General features: G+C 35.9%; 1 protein-coding gene across 1 annotated transcript in view; it reads right to left on the bottom strand.

The window, feature by feature from the left end:
- The window catches only part of LOC127838845 (serine/threonine-protein kinase TNNI3K-like), a 38823-nt gene that overhangs the window by 19263 nt on the left and 2702 nt on the right, over nucleotides 1-16858 (bottom strand). The window contains exons 2-11 of the mRNA XM_052366846.1: nucleotides 15414-15525; nucleotides 14645-14748; nucleotides 13523-13620; nucleotides 8143-8253; nucleotides 7564-7662; nucleotides 5063-5207; nucleotides 2688-2826; nucleotides 1980-2084; nucleotides 1179-1273; nucleotides 194-349 (exon numbers count right to left, since the gene is read on the bottom strand). Coding sequence (XP_052222806.1) covers nucleotides 194-349; nucleotides 1179-1273; nucleotides 1980-2084; nucleotides 2688-2826; nucleotides 5063-5207; nucleotides 7564-7662; nucleotides 8143-8253; nucleotides 13523-13620; nucleotides 14645-14748; nucleotides 15414-15525 — 1164 coding nt within the window. The remainder of the gene's footprint in view (nucleotides 1-193; nucleotides 350-1178; nucleotides 1274-1979; nucleotides 2085-2687; nucleotides 2827-5062; nucleotides 5208-7563; nucleotides 7663-8142; nucleotides 8254-13522; nucleotides 13621-14644; nucleotides 14749-15413; nucleotides 15526-16858) is intronic.

Below are 16858 nucleotides of genomic sequence, written 5' to 3'. Positions count from 1 at the left end.
AATCTTTTCCTGGCTTAGCTTGTTTACCCGTAGTAAGTTCAAATATTAATGCCCGTAACTGATCACCCATAATTTTTGGTAAGGTTATAAGGTCCACAGAAGCATGCCAGTACAGAGGAGACAAAAACACCTGATTTGGGTCGAGAGGGGTCTAAATTCATAAGAATTCAAATAGTTCTTTCATGGATCACACCTTGTTCATATGCCCACATGAGTGCCGTCTGCTCCTCTCGTTTTTCGCTGCCCCCGTTCTGGTCGCTGACATGTGCCACCAGGTTGATGTCGGCGCCTTTCTCAAGTAGGTACTGAACCACACGCAGGTGACCATGATAACAGGCACTGTGCAACGCTGCAGATGGGAAAGCAGAATATTTTAGATTTATTAAGTAAGGTTGTTTTATGTTCTTAGCATTCAAATGCCTACCTAACACTCGTAATTGGAAGGGAAAGCAGAAGAAAATGGTTGAAAATGCATTTTGAAGAGCAATATTTATTTATGTTATATATATTTTTAATAGCCAATTCACCTTCAAACAATGGTCACATTGTAGGTATGCCTTTCTCTTCCCTGACACTTTGCCTTCACTCATGTCTATATCATAAGAATGTTCAAGTGACACTCATGAACTTTAGGGGAAAGCAGAATATTATGGAAAACACATGTATATAGCTTGTGATGTTGTGAATCACTGTTCACATCAATAAACAGCCTTTTCATAAGTGCATGGATCTAGCACACTGAACAAGTTAAATAATACTGTGACAATACTTTTATCAATCAATCTGCCAGAAAAAGATTAAAGAGGAAAGATAGTAAGTACTACACTAAATACTCTTAAAAGTGATGGTCAAACAAAAGACCAAGCTTATCTTCACTTACAGCTTGTGATATATATGAGCCTCTGTTTTGGGAAAACAGGTTTTAATGCATGTGCTTTAAGTGTCATCCCAGATCAGCCTGTCAAGAACGACCTTTCAGCTTTCATGGAATATTTTGTTTACAGAAATTGAGAGAATTTCCAGAAAATCCAGTTCCGACAGAAAGTGTTGTCCCTGTGCAGACTGCACAGACCAAATTTGGTACGACACTTTACACACATGCATTTAGCAACGTTTTTCCAGAGCGAAGATCAAATACTTTTCATAGTCTAATCACTTTCAAATACAGGTCCCATTACCGGTATGCCCGTCTTTGCCCTGACAGTTTGCCTTCACTCCAGGCTGGTCCAGCAGGAACTTGATCATCTCCACACTCCTCCCACTTGTGCATGCACTGTGATAACATTCATATATTAGCCGTGCTCTGGGAAAATGGGGCTAAATGCGTAAAGTGTCTACCCAGACTAGCCTGTGCAGTCTGCATAGGCTAATCTGGGACAACACTTTCCGCTTTCATGGCATTTTTTCCTTTTAAGGAAGTCTCTTCAAAGCAAAAATGGTGTCTAGGCTGAAAGTGTCGTCTCTGATTAGGAATACACTTGTACTCTGCACAGGCTAATCTTGGATGACACTTTACGCACATGATATAAGCCCTGTTTTCCCAAAGCAAGTCTTATTCAATTATATTTTTGTTTTTGTTCATTGGTAAAAAAAATGAGAATCTAGAGTTCCAATGCAAGGTATTTAAAATATGACATCATCGTGTCATTTTAGTGAAAATTATATACATTCTATACAGATAAAAACTTAACATTAACTAGTTGGTCTCCAGAGTCTTGTCTTCGCTCTATTCATTTGGGTCAATTTGATTCAAAAGTGCAAGTGAACAATTAAAATGAGCACTGAAACTGAACATATCCATAATTCCCAATCTCAAAAATTCACAAAGCCAATTTTTCCTATTTCAGGAGTTTTCGAGCTAATATTTCCCAATTGGCATGGTACGGCTACTTTTCCCAATTGGCATGGTACGGGTACTTTTCCCAATTGGCATGGTATGGGTACTTTTCCCAATTTGGAAAAAAATCACTGGCGATTACCTATGCAGTGGTGTCTCACTAAAGATGTTCTCCTTGGCAACGCTGTCCAGCCCTGTCCTGGAGATAAGCTGTCTCACAATCTCCAGTTTACCATGGTAACAAGCCCTAAGTTCCAAATGAAAACAAAACTTGTATCAATACTTTCACCTAGGATATTGCAAGCTTTAAAAGACTTAAAAGTGACAATTATACTCGGCAAAGTGGATTTGAATGTTCAAATGATTCCAAAGTCTCTTTGTAGTAAGACAATTTAGTTCCTTGATAATAAAGCCCCTATAGGCTATTTAACAGACATCAAGCATCTCTGACGGATCTTGTTTTTTTTACAAGTAAGCTTGAAACTCGAGAAGAAATTAATATTGAAACTCGAGAAGAAATTAATATAAAAAAACTGCTGAGTCTGCATCACCATAAATTATGTCTAAGAGTAGATAAGCCAGTGGGGGTCACATAACTAAATAACCCAGATAATAGGATAATTTCTGCAGATAATTGGCAAAAGTACAGAGGTTAGTGAAAAAATAACACATATTTTTGGCCAATTTACAGAGGTCATTAGCCAAATTGCACAGAAAATTGGCAAAATAAAATAGGTAATTGGGCAATTATCTTTGTTATCTATTTTCATCATTGATTCAAAACCTGTCACTGGTCCAACACATAATACCTACTTTTTAAAACACTTTGAATCGTGAACGTCATACTCACAGGTGCAGTGGTGTGTCGCCATAGATATTGACACAATGTGGGTCGGCATTCTGTTCCAGCAGGTAGTGAAGGACCACCAGGTGGCCAGACTTGCAGCAGAAGTGGATAGGAGTGTGCTCTTCATCATCCCTCACATTCACTGCAACACAGCAAGTACGAATTAGGCAGTCATTTGAGCCTATTTCTGAACAACTGGGCTTCATGCATATGCTTCAAGTGTCATCCAAAGATAGCCCCTCCAGTCCACACAGAGGCTAATCAGTGACAATTCTTTCCACCTACAGTGGAATTTTGTTTAGAAGAGACTTCCTATAAACAAAAATATATAAAAAAAACAGAAAGTGTCATCCCTGATTAGCCTACGCCCATCGCATTGGACGACACTTTATGCACAAGCATTAAGCCCAGTTTTCCCAGAACAAAGCTCATATTTTACCATACAAAATTTTGTTTTTAATTCTTTAAACTGGGTCACAGATGACCACATATTTTTTATCCCCTGCCATACGCGGAGGGATATTGTTTTGACGTTGTCCGTCCGTCTGTCTTTTCGTCTGTCCGTCTTTTCGTCCGTCCTTCCGTCCGTCCGTCCGGCACTTTTGTGTCCGGAGCCATATCTTGGAATTGCTTTGGCAGATTTCATTGAAACTTGGTATGAGTATATATATGGATAAGAGGATGATGCACGCCAAATGGCATTGTACACCATCGAATATTAACGGAGTTATGGCCCTTTGTATTTTGAAAACATGCTTTTTTTTTGTGTCCGGAGCCATATCTTGTGTCCAGAAGTATAATGGCAGGGCATTTCAATTCAACGAATTTGCTTGTTCTTAATAAGTTATGTAGCTTTGGAGAATCATATCTCTTTAGCAAAATCATTCAATAAATTAATGTTTCACATCACTAAAATAAACATGATGAAGAACGTTCACTGTTGTGCTTGAAATACCCCTTGTATCCCACTTTGTTGAGTGCTTCCTACACATGAAATTTTATCATGATACCTCATATCATTGTCCCTATATACTACTGACAAAATATCAGCATGAAAATTAATATGGGTAATAACTGTCCAATTATGAAAGCAAGATTTCTGGTTCTTGTGCAATTCCCTTACTCTCATTGAGATCTATTTACCTATTCCAATTTGAAGTTTATACTTCAAAATGTTGTATGACAGAAGTTTGAATACATGTAACAAAAATTAACAAAGGATGATAACTCTCAAAATATGGAAGCAAGTTATGACTTTCATGCCAGGTAATAAGGCTTTTTCTGAGGTTCAACCTGGTGACCTTGTTTTGGGATGCTTGTCACCCAGATTTGAACTCCATCTTTATATTGTCAAGATCAACATTCTTATCAAGTTTCAGTTTAATAATAAATTTAGCCTCTAGAGGAACAACAAAATTTGACCTGGTGACCTAGTTTACGGAGATGCGTGACCCAGATTCGAACGCAGCTAAATATTGTAAAGATAAACAATCTTATTAAGTTTCATCATGATGAAGTACTGGTAATAAATGTGGCCTCTGAAAAAGTAAAAAGGTTTTTATGAAGTTACAAGTTGAACACGTCTTCAAGATATGCTTCAGACAAAACTTAAGTATAAATATTCTGAAAGGGCCCGAGATACAACTGTTATGCAGATTACCCCTAAACAATTTTGTTGTGCTGGGGTGAAAATACATGCATATAATACAACTAAGTTTTGGCATTTTCTTATAGTGGAAAAAGACTGGTTATTATTAAGACAAATTTGCCACATGGCTCATTACCAACCCGTAGGATGTGAACAGGGAAGTAAAAACACACACCGTAAGCGGTCAGTAAAAAGCCAGATAAACAAGAGATGTGTTTGTCAGAAACACAATGCCCCCTATTGCGTCGCTTTGAAATAATATTTCAATATATCATTTGACAGGTTTAGAAATTATCTCCCTTTTAAAGCTTATTACTTCCCTTGTATTGTATTTTTTTACTTTTGACCTTGAAGGATGACCTTGACCTTGACCTTTCACCACTCAAAATGTGCAGCTTCATGAGATACACATGCATGCCAAATATCAAGTTGCTATCTTCAATATTGCAAAGTTATCGCAAAACTTTAACCAAGGTTAAAGTTTTGGGACAGAATGACAGACAGACAGGCCAAAAACAAAATGCCCACGAACATTCGATCCGGGGGCATAAAAATAATATGACTATTAATTAAGATAATTAATAACAATTCATAAAAACTAAGTTTTACAAGCCAAATAACCCTGTCATAAAAAAATAATTGAACACTCCACCTACTTAGATTTCTAACAAATAACAAATATTCAATTATTACAACACATTCGAAAAAGAACAATAAACATGAAACTCACCATCGGCCTTGGATTTCCCGCTACCTTCCACAAGCAGCTGTGTGACCCGCACATAGCCCTTCCCACAGGCCAGGTGGAGAGGTCTGTCGCCCACGCTGCCCGCAATGTTCACATCGGCCCCATGTTGCAACAGGACTTCCGCAACCTGTGAACACTCGGTGGAGTGAGAAATCAAGTTAAGGAATCTAATCTAAACAATCTAATAAACCCTACCTGCAGGGGATATATTCTTCCAAAAATTGTTGTTACCTGTGAACAAATAGTAGCGTAGCAGTTTAATAATTTACAAAAAAAAACGTTGTAAACACTACCTGCAATGTTTGTATTGATCTTCTGTATATTCACTAATAAGCACCTAAAAAGCCTTACATTTTCATAAAGGGGGTGTGGCTGTTTGAGGTCAAAGTAATGATATTATTTTTTATATAACACTATAAGAAAATTAAAATACTTTCACTTTGTACCTCATTGAGGAGGTACTAATTTGGACATCTTAACAATATTAAACTGAATTATCTAGGCCTGTCAAAAACAAAAAAAAGTGCCAAATGTTTTGACACAGAAAACTGCAATATTTCAATAATTGAATGTTGACCTCTAACTGTAAATTTGACATTTAATCAGGAGAGTGAAGTGCTCCATGCAAAACGAAATGTCCAAAAAGTGATTATTTTGTGGCAATTTGGATTGGTATGGAATTCAATGCAAAACAAAATGTCCAAAAAGTGATTATTTTGTGGCAATTTGGATTGGTATGGAATTCACTTTTACACCGTGTTATGGCTCATACCTTGTCATAAAAGAAGTTGCATTTAATTTGATTGGTAATCTTCAAGGCATAGTGTACTCATTTCTTACCATGACTGAAGTTGACAGTAACATGAATTAGTGTTAACTTCACAGCATATTATGACTCATATCTTGTCATGAGAGAAGTTGAAGGTTAAGTGTATTGGTGTAACTTTCATCACTATTAGGGCTCATACCCAAAGTTGCAGGAAATGTTCTTTGGTGAAAACTTCAGGTATATTATGGACCATACCTTGTAATGACTGAAGTTGCAGGTACTAAGATTTGGTGAAAACTTCAGGTATATTATGGACCATACCTTGTAATGACTGAAGTTGCAGGTACAGTGATTTGATGAAAACTTCAAAGTATATTATGGACCATACCTTGTAATGACTGAAGTTGCAGGTACTAAGATTTGGTGAAAACTTCAAAGTATATTATGGACCATAACTTGTCATGACTGAAGTTGGAGGTACTAAGATTTGGTTAAAACTTCAAAGTATATTATGGACCATACCTTGTCATGACTGAAGTTGGAGGTACTAAGATTTGGTTAAAACTTCAAAGTATATTATGGACCATACCTTGTCATGACTGAAGTTGCAGGTACTGTGATTTGGTGTAAACTTTACAGTATATTATGGACCAAATCTTGTCATGACTGAAGTTACAGGTACTACGATTTGGTGAAAACTTCATAGAATATTATGGACCATACCTTGTCATGACTGAAGTTGGAGGTACTGTTATTTGGTGAAAATGTCACAGTATATTATGGACCATGCCTTGTCATGACTGAAGTTGCAGGTACTGTTATTTGGTGAAAATGTCACAGTATATTATGGACCATGCCTTGTCATGACTGAAGTTGCAGTTACTGTGATTTGGTGAAAACTCCACAGTATATTATGGACCATACCTTGTCATGACTGAAGTTGCAGGTACTGTGATTTGGTGAAAACTTCACAGTATATTATGGACCATACCTTGTCATGGCTGAAGTTGCAGGTACTGTGATTTGGTGAAAACTTCACAGTATATTATGGACCATACCTTGTCATGACTGAAGTTGCAGGTACTGTGATTTGATGTAAACTTTACAGTATATTATGGACCATACCTTGTCATGACTGAAGTTGCAGGTACTGTCATTTGGTGAAAACTTCACAGTATATTATGGACCATACCTTGTCATGACTGAAGTTGCAGGTACTGTTATTTGGTGAAAACTCCACAGTATATTATGGACCATACCTTGTCATGACTGAAGTTGCAGGTACTGTTATTTGGTGAAAACTTCACAGTATATTATGGTCCATACCTTGTCATGACTGAAGTTGCAGGTACTGTTATTTGGTGTAAACTTTACAGTATATTATGGACCATACCTTGTCATGACTGAAGTTGCAGGTACTGTCATTTGGTGAAAACTTCACAGTATATTATGGACCATACCTTGTCATGACTGAAGTTGCAGGTACTGTTATTTGGTGAAAACTCCACAGTATATTATGGACCATACCTTGTCATGACTGAAGTTGCAGGTACTGTTATTTGGTGAAAACTTCACAGTATATTATGGACCATACCTTGTCATGACTGAAGTTGCAGGTACTGTCATTTGGTGTAAATTTTACAGTATAATTTGACTTGTTATGACTGAAGTTGTTGTATACTTCATAATATATATGAGCTCATACAACATGTACCTTGTCATGACCAAAGTTGCAAGTAATGTGCAGTGGTGTAAACTTCACAGCATCTTCAACGTTGACATTGGCTCCATTCTGTAGAAGACAGCTGGCAATCTGAGGAAAAACGGGTTATTGAGATAGATGGCATACAAAAATAGGTATATATTGATCATTATGCATCATGTTTTACCTTCCTTTCGGGCGAGCTTTTTTGTTGAGATGTGGCGGGTCTTTTCATGAGGAAAAATTAAACCAGAAATGCGGAAACCTTCAAATGATTTTTATATATTGTAAAAACATATACTATTTACTGGTAATTCAAAAATAAATAAATTGCTTTTTAAACATCTATAATATTCACCTGTTAGGTTTCTTACAAATATATATATATAAACCTGGATTGCTCTATGCCTCAGTCGTACTCACAACTTAAGTACATTAACATAACATTCAGTAACAGTGAAAAAAGTAACACAACTGGTTTCCATAACAATATTTATTTAAGTGATTAAACTAAGCAAACAGTACACAAACTTTATTACTATCTTTTTTTAATACAAATCCAAGCATTCCAAGGTCAAGTACAATAATTACCTCTCTGTGGCCACACATGGCCGCTATGTGCAGACTAGTCAGGCCACTGTGGCCTGTCTGGTTCACATCTACACTGCTTTCTAGCAGAGCCTGTACACAGTCTATGTCGCCCTGAGACAAACAAAACAACCTAAATTTAGTATCACAGTCTATGTTGCCCTGAGAAAAACAAAACAACCTAAATTTAGTGTCACGGTCTATGTTGCCCTTAGACAAACAAAACAACCTTACTTAAGTGTCACAGTCTATGTCGCCCTGAGAAAAACAAAACAACCTAAGTTTAGTGTTACAATCTATGTCGCCCTGAAAAAAAAAAAAAAACCTTAGTTCAGTGTCACAATCTATGTTGCCCTGAGACACACAAAACAACCTTAGTTTAGTGTTACAATCTATGTCGCCCTGAGAAATACAAAACAACCTTAATTTAGTTTTACAATCTATGTCGCCCTGAGAAAAACAAAACAACCTTAGTTCAGTGTCACAATCTATGTTGCCCTGAGACACACAAAACAACCTTAGTTTAGTGTCACAATCTATGTTGTCCTGAGACAAAAAAAAACTCTAGAGTTTTTTTCTTGCCATTTTGGGTAAAGGAGTCTGGTCAATTTGGGATTTTTTCAATCAATAACATGGTAGATTTTGGGTTTTTTTATCATCAAAATGGACCAAAGTGGGTTTTTATATCAACAATATTGACACATGAGGACAAAATCATATAAAATATAGTTATATACTTTGTCAGATGTTGATGAAATAAAATTGAGATGCTATAATTATAAAAAAATAAATAAAAATATTTTATTGGAAATCGTGGGGAAAAAAAATGTTTGGGATCAAGTCAGTTTGCTTTGGGATCAGGTCTGGTTTACAGCCATTTTTGAATGGCAGAAAAAACCTAACCTTAGTTTAGTGTCACAATCTGTCGCTTGAGACAATCAAAAACAGCCTTAATTTAGTTTCAACCTATCTATTCAATCAGGATTGCATTAAAAGCTTTTTGATTATACAAAAACTCTCGCGTCTGATTCCTTGAAACATGTTTTGCTGAGTCTTTTTGATAGATCTTGAGTAAGCTCCCTGAGTTGGGACTTTCTGGTAGCAAGATGATAGTCCTAGCAACTACATCATTACAACCCCTGCCTGTACAAACAGTAATTACAATTAACAAAAGTGATCATGCATTAACTGGTAACAAACAATAATAGTATTAACAACACTTTTTGTAATTCCCAATTGAAGCATCATATTAATTTACATAATAAACATAAAATTCATTGAAAACAAGACTATTGCCAAGCAAACGAAGCCCCCTACCGATGAAACTACACCATTTTCAGCAATATTTCTAGTCTATTTGTTGCCATATCAACAAGAATTCTTGACATAGGAACAAAATAAAATGACGTTCATTATCTCCATATTGCCATCTATCCATGTTTCAAGTTTTATGAAAAAAAATTAAGTTCTTTAAAAGTTATCGCAGTATCCACTATTTTCAGCAATATTTCTAGTCTATTTGTTAATATTTCTAGTCTATTTGTTGCCATATCAACCAGAATTCTTGACGTAGGAACAAAATGAAATGACGTAAATAATCTCCATATTGCCATCTGTCCATGTTACAAGTTTCATGAAAAAATATGAAAAACTTTTAAAGTTATCGCAGGATCCAGAAAAGTGTGATGGACTGACGCACAGAGCGCAAACCAAAGTCCCTTCCAGTTTCACCAGTAGGGGACTTTTAAATTATTGCATTTTCTCTAGTAATAAGAATGTCAGGTTATAATTATACATAATTGTGTGTTATTCAACATATTGGTGAACAAGAGGGCCATGGTGGCCCTGTATCGCTCCACTTTTTTTATGCGAAAAAAGCGTGCAATGTGCATGGGTTTAAATGTATTCAAGCATGTGACTTTCTCTTTCTATCCCTCGTCCCACTGGGCGCTTAAAAATGGAAGGGTGAGTATTTTTTAAATGGAAAACAATACTACAGTGTTAACTAAACAGACACAAAAGTCCGAGTCGCACAGGTCCTTTGCTTATAACGTAGGTACATTTATCTCTCCAAAAGATATTGTCGTTCTTTCTATTTCACATATTTTTAGATGCTGAAGATCAAATCTATGCATGTTCTACAAGATAAATGAAAGTTCCTTCATTCAATCATGAATCTTTTTCCAAAATTGAAAAAAGTGTTTGTATGTTTCAAAGTTTCTGTTACTTATATAGTTCATGACATATGCAAAATACCTAATGACGTACATCACCTGAACTTTACTTCATTCTTGAGGCATTAGTGAGTGTAGAAGGATTGTTAACGTGGTGAAGAAATTGTTTATTGTACAAAGAAGATATTTGCCTGAGGAAACAAGTTTTTCAGGTTCATGAGGTGCCGAAAGGCAGTAGGAATGATAACTTTGTAGAGGTTGTTTGTTAAACAAAGTAAATGTTTATGAGACAAAAAAATGAATTATAATTCATCAAGATGTTGCAATCATGGCAACACTACTTGAAAAAATGGTGTGAGGTTTTAAGAGATATCATGACAAACAATGTCCTAAATTTCCTTTACTTTTTCCATCTGACATTGGTAACCTGTCATGTTTGTTTTTGAAAAATACTAGGATTGCCATATATTGAAATAAGGTATCTGACATATTCTCTGATAGGTTGCTAGTAATAGACTTAGCGGCAATCATGTTATAAACAAGGGGATTGTTCACGGCATTGGTAGAATATACGTTTAATAGATACATCTTTTTTAAGTTGGATTCTCCTTACTGTTTTGCTACTGAATATTAAAACCACTTAATTTCAATGTAACAATTTGTTGTTAAGTTTATCTTGAACAAATATTTTTTGCAATCTGTTTATAAATCATAAAATGATGTCATTCAAATTTTTTTTTTGATAAATAGGGCCATTAATAAAACAAGAATTTTGAGAATGTTAACATAAAAGAATAATACTAACCATTTGGTGAAAACAAACAAAACAATACAAATTTTTGTATAAAATGTTATATACAATCAAGGTTAATGGACTAAATATAAACAAACACACTTGAGTGTTCTTCTTGTGTTAATGATGTATTAAACTGAGTTAAATTAATATATATAATTTGTTTACCTTTCAATATCTTGCATTTCACACCTTTAGTTCAATGCTATTACAATTAACTGAACAGCGTGACAAACATAATAAAGCAGAATATGCATATGAATCTGATTATACACAGATCCACTATCATATAAATCTAATCATGTTTATCTATTTCCATGTTCGAAAGATCCTCTTCTAAATTGTTTTACTTCGCAAGTAGACTGAACTCCCAATTTGCAAACAGAAACACTGGTTTCCGTGACACAAATTCACTGTACAAATTTTTAAACAAAATATGTGTTTCTTGCATCTTAAACGTAGTCTTTTTCGTTGACAAACACATTTCATTATTCCTATCAAACTACAGTCCACTCTCGTTATCTCGAAGTCGGCGGGAACAAGAAAAAATATCGAGATAACGAGAGTTCGAGATATCCGATTCGGCGATTTCAAAGAAAAAATGAGATGAAAATTTACCTTGTTTTTAGCATCTAAATACCTGCTAAGTGGTCTAACTAAAGCCGTCACCGTGTGGCATAATACTCTCTACCTGATATATACGCGTTTTTACGAGGTAAGATTACTTTTGCTATTTAATTGCTTAAAATGACGTTTTAAGTATTACAAAATTGCATGAACACATGCGGTTATAATTTTTCTAAACTGTCGAGTAAACATCCGGTAATGTTGCTATTTAAAGTAATGATGCAATTGACGTCCAATCAAGACGAGGGTTTTCCATCTAAACATGCGTAAATCACGTTCCGGAATACTGAACTGTACATGTACATTTTGTAGTTTGAAATATTCTTTCAAGTTAGCCATGATAATGAGTTTTGGAGAACAACATTCTGTAAATTTGCAACGGGTTATATACGCAAAAATATAACTCAATGCATTTTGGAATGTTGTTTGTAAAAACAAATAGTCTTTCGGTTTCGGCAGACTGTGTATTAATTGCAGTTAATATTGATGTTAAAAAGTGACAGTTAAAGTGACAGGCCTTACTCAAGTGTTAATCGCTAACGACATTATACACGTGTGATCAGTGATGCAATTAACGGATCAATTTCCTACCGCACAGTATGGGGAGCAGCCGGGCGAAGCGGGACGGTGAAGTATCAAAGACAATTTTTCTCACCTTTTGCCGACTCTGAGGCAGTTATTCGCACTTCGAGATAAACCACAGTAAATACATGTAAAATCGGGACTGGGGACACAATTTTATATTGACATATCGAATTATTCGACATAACGAAAATCGAGATAAGCGATGTTTATTTATATAGACAAAGAAGGGGAAAAAATAGGACATTGAGCTTACTTCGACATATCGAGAATATCGAGATATCCGATGTCGAGATAACGAGAGTGGACTGTATATGATGTCAGTCGTTAATTCGATTGATATTTGTCATTTCAATAATCTTAATTTTCCCTTCACAACAGCGCCATTTGCATATGAAATACCAAACACATTATATGAAACTGATTTTAATTGGAAGATTGGGAAACGACAGCCAATTATATCGCTCGTTTTAAAATGCTTTGGCAGAATCTACCAGTGTAAAATGCGGAGAGATTTCGCGGGCCGCGGATATATTAAGCATATGTCCATTTTTGTGACCCCCGGGGCAGGGTCAAATTTGACCCAAGGGGCATAATTTGAATAAACTAATTAGAGACATATTAGATGTCACTACATACCGAGTTTGGTAGCCCTAGGCCTTACCGTTATGAACAAGAAGATTTTTTAAGTTTGCACAAAATAGGCTTTATATAAGCATTTGTTCAATTTTGTGACCCCCAGGACAGGGTCAAATTTGACCCCAGGGGCATAATTTGAAAAAATCTGGTAGAGGACTATTAGATGTCTCTACATACCCAATTTGATCGACCTAGGCCCTATGGCTATGGACAAAAACATTTTGAAAGTTTTCACAAAATAGGCCTTATATAAGCAAATTTTCAATTTTGTGACCCCTGGCGGGGTCAAATTTGACCCAAGGGCATAATTTGAACAAATTTGAAAGAGGTTCATCCAAGGAACATTCTTGAGAAATTTTATCAGAATTGGACCAGTTCTTTAGAAGAAGATGTTTAAAGAAAAAGTTAACGCATGGACGCACGCATGACGGACACAGGACCATGACATAAGCCCCGCTGGCCTCTGGCCAGTGGAGCTAAAAAAAGCATGTTCTGTTTACAATTGAGGTGCTGAAATTTGTGTCAATTGTAAAGAAGATAAAGGAATTGCCTTTTGGCACAGCCTTACTTTGTATGTTGCCAAATGCAAGGCAGAGAACTGATTTTTGGACAGGATTCCTGGCTTGATCCCTTTTTGTAACAGAACTTCTACTAAATGTTTGCTACCTGAAATTGGAAGCAGTCTAGTAAATAAAGCTAAATACCCTTCGTACTATTCTTGCATTGCTTAAATATACTTTTTACTTGAATAAACTCTTATTAAAAACACTTCGCAAAAGTGAACAAATATACATATCTATGTTACATGCACATGTACCTTCACATAAATATCATATCATTACCTCCCTCCTAACTCAAGTTATGGTGCGGACACCTTTTAACTTTTTCTTTTTCAGCAACATTGACCTTGACCTAGCTTGACCTGATAAGCCCCAAACAAAATCCCAAGCAAGGTATCCATACCAACTAGCTATATTTAAAGCTCAATTAAGATTACCTTGGCCCTACTAGCCCCCAATGCAGTCCCAAGCAGTGTTTTTTACAGGTCCTTTTTTATGTGGCGCTGTGCCATGCCGCCGTTCTGAAGCGCCATTTTGTCCTTTTCAAAGGCAAAAGCTGCCAGACGCCCTTATTGATAGCATCTTAATTACTCCTTGATCAAAATTCTACGCCGAATAGTATAAGACTATGGCCACAAGTCAACAAAGATGCGCGCGGTTGTGAATAAGCCATGCATGAATGACCCCAAGTCACTGTCAGTTGATGTATGATAAGCATGCTAAAGCAATGTTCATCAAGATAAGTCAACAACAAGATTTGTGTTTGTCAGAAACACAATGCCCCCTACTGTGCCGCTTTGAAGCCATATATTTGACCTTTGACCGTGAAGGATGACCTTTCACCTCTCAAAATGTGCAGCTCCATGAGATACACATGCATGCCAAATATCAAGTGTATCTTCAATATTGCAAAAGTTATGGGCAATGTTAAAGTTTTCGGACGGACGGACAGACTGACTGACGGACAGTTCAACTGCTATATGCCACCCTACCAGGGGCATAAAAAATTAAGTTATTTACAAGAAACCACCAGTTTGATGCTGGCTACACAAACCCTCCCCCACCAACCTGCCTGATGCCATACCCAAGTATAATAATAGAAAAACTGGTTAAAAGCATAAAATAGTCACCCCCAGAAATGCAAGCCACATGAAGCAGGGTAAGGCCAGTGTCCGTCACCTCATGGATGTTTTCCTCTGTTAGCAACGATATTACATGGCCTGTATCACAACCACTGAAAAATATTGCAAAAAACGCTCATGACTTACTGCCATAGTCACTATGTAAAAACATAAATCATTATGTAGCGTCCTAAATATTTAATCTGCAACAGATAACCAGTTGCTTAAAGAGTAAATTACTATAATTTACATTTATTTAAGATAACATAACACCAATGATTATGTTTAATTCCATGACAAACTTGCAATTTAAAACAAGACTAGAGCCAAGCAATTTGTCCCCTACCAGCTCCACCAATGTCAGAATTTTGTTGTTGTTGTTGTTGCCATAGCGACAAGAATTCTTGACGTAGGAACAGAATGAAAAGACGTGCATAATCTCCACATTGCCATCTGACCAATCACCATGTTTCAAGTTTCATGAAAAAATATGAAGAACTTTTAAAGTTATCGCAGGATCCAGAAAAGGGTGACAGACTGACTGACAGACAGCGCAAACCATAAGTCCCCTCTGGTGAAACCGGTAGGGGACAATAACAATGTAAGTTTAGTACTTATATATGTAAGTTAAGAGACCGTCTGAGCAAAAACACACATTTGTTATGTCATTATGGTATGGATGCAACAGAATAGATAAAATTTTGAGCCTCAGAGTAATGGCTCTTAGGAATTTTTACCTAGTGAAGGCCTTGACATATACAAGAGTCATTTGCAATACCTGCAAGCCAGCTGAAGTTCTGACCATTCTGTCTGCAGCACCGGCCGAAGATCTTCACTTATGTGGGACCGAAAAAGTGAGTTACTCTCACTGATCTTCTTCTTCAACTCTTCTGGAACAATATAAAACGAATAGGCATTTATCTTTTGTGTTGTGTTATTATAAAAATATTAATTAATTCATTATATGATTATCAGATATTGCCTCCTACCATTCATATCATGTGATTATATTGATAAAATCTAACATATTGACAAATGATGAATGTCTTTCTAGAATCAGAATATACATGTATCCTGGTCTTACCATATTTGGAACTTCTTTGTTGTTTGTATGTCAAATATAATATTTGAACAAATTAAACATGCTAAGTTGTTTTACGTTTTTTAAATGCATTGTTTCTGAATATCTAAAAAATAAAAAATAAAATAAATCCACTGTTGATAAATGAGTAGCAAAAGTATCCAATACCACTATGTAATATACAACACTCATGGCCACCTAAAACCGAGAGTAACTGCTTTAAACCATTCTGTGTTTAACCAGTAAAAATAGATATGTCACATTAATTGACTTAATGCAGCAGCCAAGCTGTTTGTTGAAAAATTATGCCATGCAGGGCTTTCCTTTGACCCGAGCTCCCGGGTTTTGACGCTTGAAAATTACAGAAGACCCCTTTTTCACTCTTGAGAAAATTACGTCATGTGTCACATTTGACCCGGGGGAATATTAACGACTTGCGTCAACGAGATCAAAAGTTGTTAAGACTAAGCGATAATTGGCTCGGGGCGGAATATGTCATTTAGTCAGGGTTTTTTTTCCACTTTTTGGGAAGATAGCCCATGGCTTTGGAATTGGGAATTTTATCGGCATTTTCATGAAATTGGGAAAATAAATTCATGAGCCTTTTTTTCCACACGAAAAGTCCACTGATTAGGGAAATACTAAATTTGATTTAACTCTTTATAATCATTCAAATTAAAAGAAAAAATCAAATAATACTTTGTTAGATGTAATTGAATTAAAATTGAGATAAAATACACATAAGACTTCTTTCTAAAAAAAAAAAAAAAAAAAAAAAAATTTTTTTTTTTTTTTTTTGCAATTGGGAATTTTTTGCCACATTTTGGGAAAAAAGTATACTTTTTGGGATTGGGAACATAGCCGAATTTCGGCTATAAAATCGGGCCAAAAAAAACCCTGTTAGTACACGCTAATCGTTAACGCCTGTTTCCAATCATCGAAGCACAAGTCCACCCAGTAGGCGGAGTTTGTTTAATTAAGAAATCTAGTATTAAAACACTGCTGGTTCGATGACGCGTTTATTAACTTTCCATTATTTATCATAGCGTTTGTTATCAGCTGTTTGCGGAAAAGACGTGTATTAAATCCACCTAGTTGCAATAATCCAACTCCCAGCTATTGACCCTCTGAGCTGTACGTAT

Source organism: Dreissena polymorpha, chromosome 7 (assembly GCF_020536995.1).
Source record: "Dreissena polymorpha isolate Duluth1 chromosome 7, UMN_Dpol_1.0, whole genome shotgun sequence".
NCBI lineage: Eukaryota > Metazoa > Mollusca > Bivalvia > Myida > Dreissenidae > Dreissena > Dreissena polymorpha.
This window is presented reverse-complemented; position numbering and strand designations above follow the sequence as displayed.